This window comes from Lepeophtheirus salmonis, unplaced genomic scaffold (genome assembly GCF_016086655.4).
Source record: "Lepeophtheirus salmonis unplaced genomic scaffold, UVic_Lsal_1.4 unplaced_contig_8035_pilon, whole genome shotgun sequence".
Taxonomy (NCBI): domain Eukaryota; kingdom Metazoa; phylum Arthropoda; class Copepoda; order Siphonostomatoida; family Caligidae; genus Lepeophtheirus; species Lepeophtheirus salmonis.
This window is the reverse complement of record NW_027296155.1, coordinates 1-1,795: the sequence shown is the minus strand read 5'-3', so window position 1 is coordinate 1,795 and position 1,795 is coordinate 1. Positions and strand designations below refer to the sequence as shown.

The 1,795-nt window shown below is 31.0% G+C and overlaps 1 protein-coding gene across 1 annotated transcript; it reads right to left on the bottom strand.

Annotated features, from left to right (window-relative positions):
- Window positions 1–519: 519 nt before the first annotated feature.
- Window positions 520–1,509, bottom strand: LOC121131539 (hatching enzyme 1.2-like). The gene is made up of 4 exons (XM_040726959.2): window positions 1,424–1,509; window positions 1,043–1,361; window positions 705–985; window positions 520–652 (listed from the first exon to the last, which is right to left on the bottom strand). The coding sequence occupies exons 2-4, from the start codon at window positions 1,205–1,207 to the stop codon at window positions 553–555; spliced, it is 546 nt and encodes a 181-aa protein (XP_040582893.1). The 5' UTR covers window positions 1,208–1,361; window positions 1,424–1,509; the 3' UTR covers window positions 520–552.
- Between the last annotated feature and the right edge of the window lie 286 nt (window positions 1,510–1,795).

Sequence of the window (1,795 nt, the reverse complement as noted above, 5' to 3'; positions counted from 1 at the left end):
CGTATCAAGCGTGAGGAGGGAATCGACAGCTCACAACAAAATACAAGTGGTATTTTGATGTCAGCTGAATGAAAGATATAGATATAAGTAGATATTTTTGAATTCTAATAATTTTTATAATCCAATTTTGACATGAGAGCAGACGCATTAGTAGTTGCACAGATGTTCTGTCTTCAAATGATATTCTGGCTCAGTAGTACTTGATATGCTGATTAGGAATCTATAACTTTTTTTCTTCCTGTAGCATATATGGTTTTCAAATCAACTTTTGAGTGAAAAAGAGTATGTCATCTACAGGAAAAGTAATTTATTTGTTTCTCAATTTCAAGATAATTTCAAATGAATGTGCTTATATTTTAAATGAGATTAAATGCTCAACAAATAGTCAAAAATCTGATTTGATACGAAAAAATAATGGAAGATTTGTTATCTGCGCGTCAAGTGCTTAATACTCGAATTCAATATGGAATTTAAAATATTTTAGAAAAAGTATGATTTTGTGGACTCATCCATTCTTACCTTCTAAAGTCCTGCCTCCACAGTATGCAGCCATTAATTTTTAATGTCTAATTCTGACATGCCCCGTAGTTGACCAAGCTCCTGATTCTCATCATTTATTGGAGTAATTGTGGTTCGTCCATAGTATCCATTACTATATCAGATTATTTAATTAATTTATATCTTGTATAAATAATATTACGTACGAAGTTCTGCCGTAATGCATAATCGATCCATAATCATACGCATAGCCGTAAGTCTCGAATGAGTATCCATTATAGCAATTTGCAAAATCCATTGATGATTGAGCATTGCAAATAGGCATGACAGAAAAATCCCCCTTCTTTTTGGATTTATAAAAATTAGAAATTCCACCAGGCATTAGATTTTGCCAATGTATACGGATATATTCATCTCGATCATATCTGTTATGCTCATGATCGAATCCCAAAGCGTGCAATAGTTCATGTACAATGATACCAAATTGCTTGAACAATAAATGTTAGCTAATAAATACATATATTAATACAAAATTTATGTTTACCAGACACTGAGGTAATCTCAAATGTAGGAAATTTTCTCTTTGGGTACTATATCCAATGGTTGTAAAGCATTCGTATTCAGGTTTATTATTGACAATATTAAGATAAGTCTTTTGTTTTGATTGTTGGACGAATTTAACACATGAATTTGATTCAATATGTTCCATTGCACTTTTATCATACTAGAGTAATTGATAAGACCACTTCCTATCTTGTACGGTACAGTGGAGTTTGGCCATCGGGATCCCATTCCAGACATTAAGTTTCGTGATTCCACATGCTCATTCGGATCTCTTGCTCCACATTGGATTAAAGCATGTCCTGATTATATACATATATGACAAAATGAATTTCGTAGATTAATTTGAAATATCGAATTTTACCTTTGGATATGAGTTGAAATAGAACAAGGATGTATATCAAGATCATCTTACTGATCGACCTTTCCATCATCTTATTTTATAGAAACAATTTCCAATTTTTTAAATAGATTAACTTTACAACTTTTGAGCTGTATAAACATCTGGTTTTGATAATTCAAACATTTTGTTTTTACTTAGTATTATATATATATGATGATTCAAAAAAGGAACAAACAATTGTTAATTGTAAAAAAACAACACGGTGTTCCCTTGATTGTGTCTCACAGCTTTTCTCCAAAAAAGAAATATGGAAAAGGCAATAAATGTAGTCAATTCCTTCCAACTATCAAATTATTCTTTATTAATAATCGTTGGGAATTTTGTGACAGATTA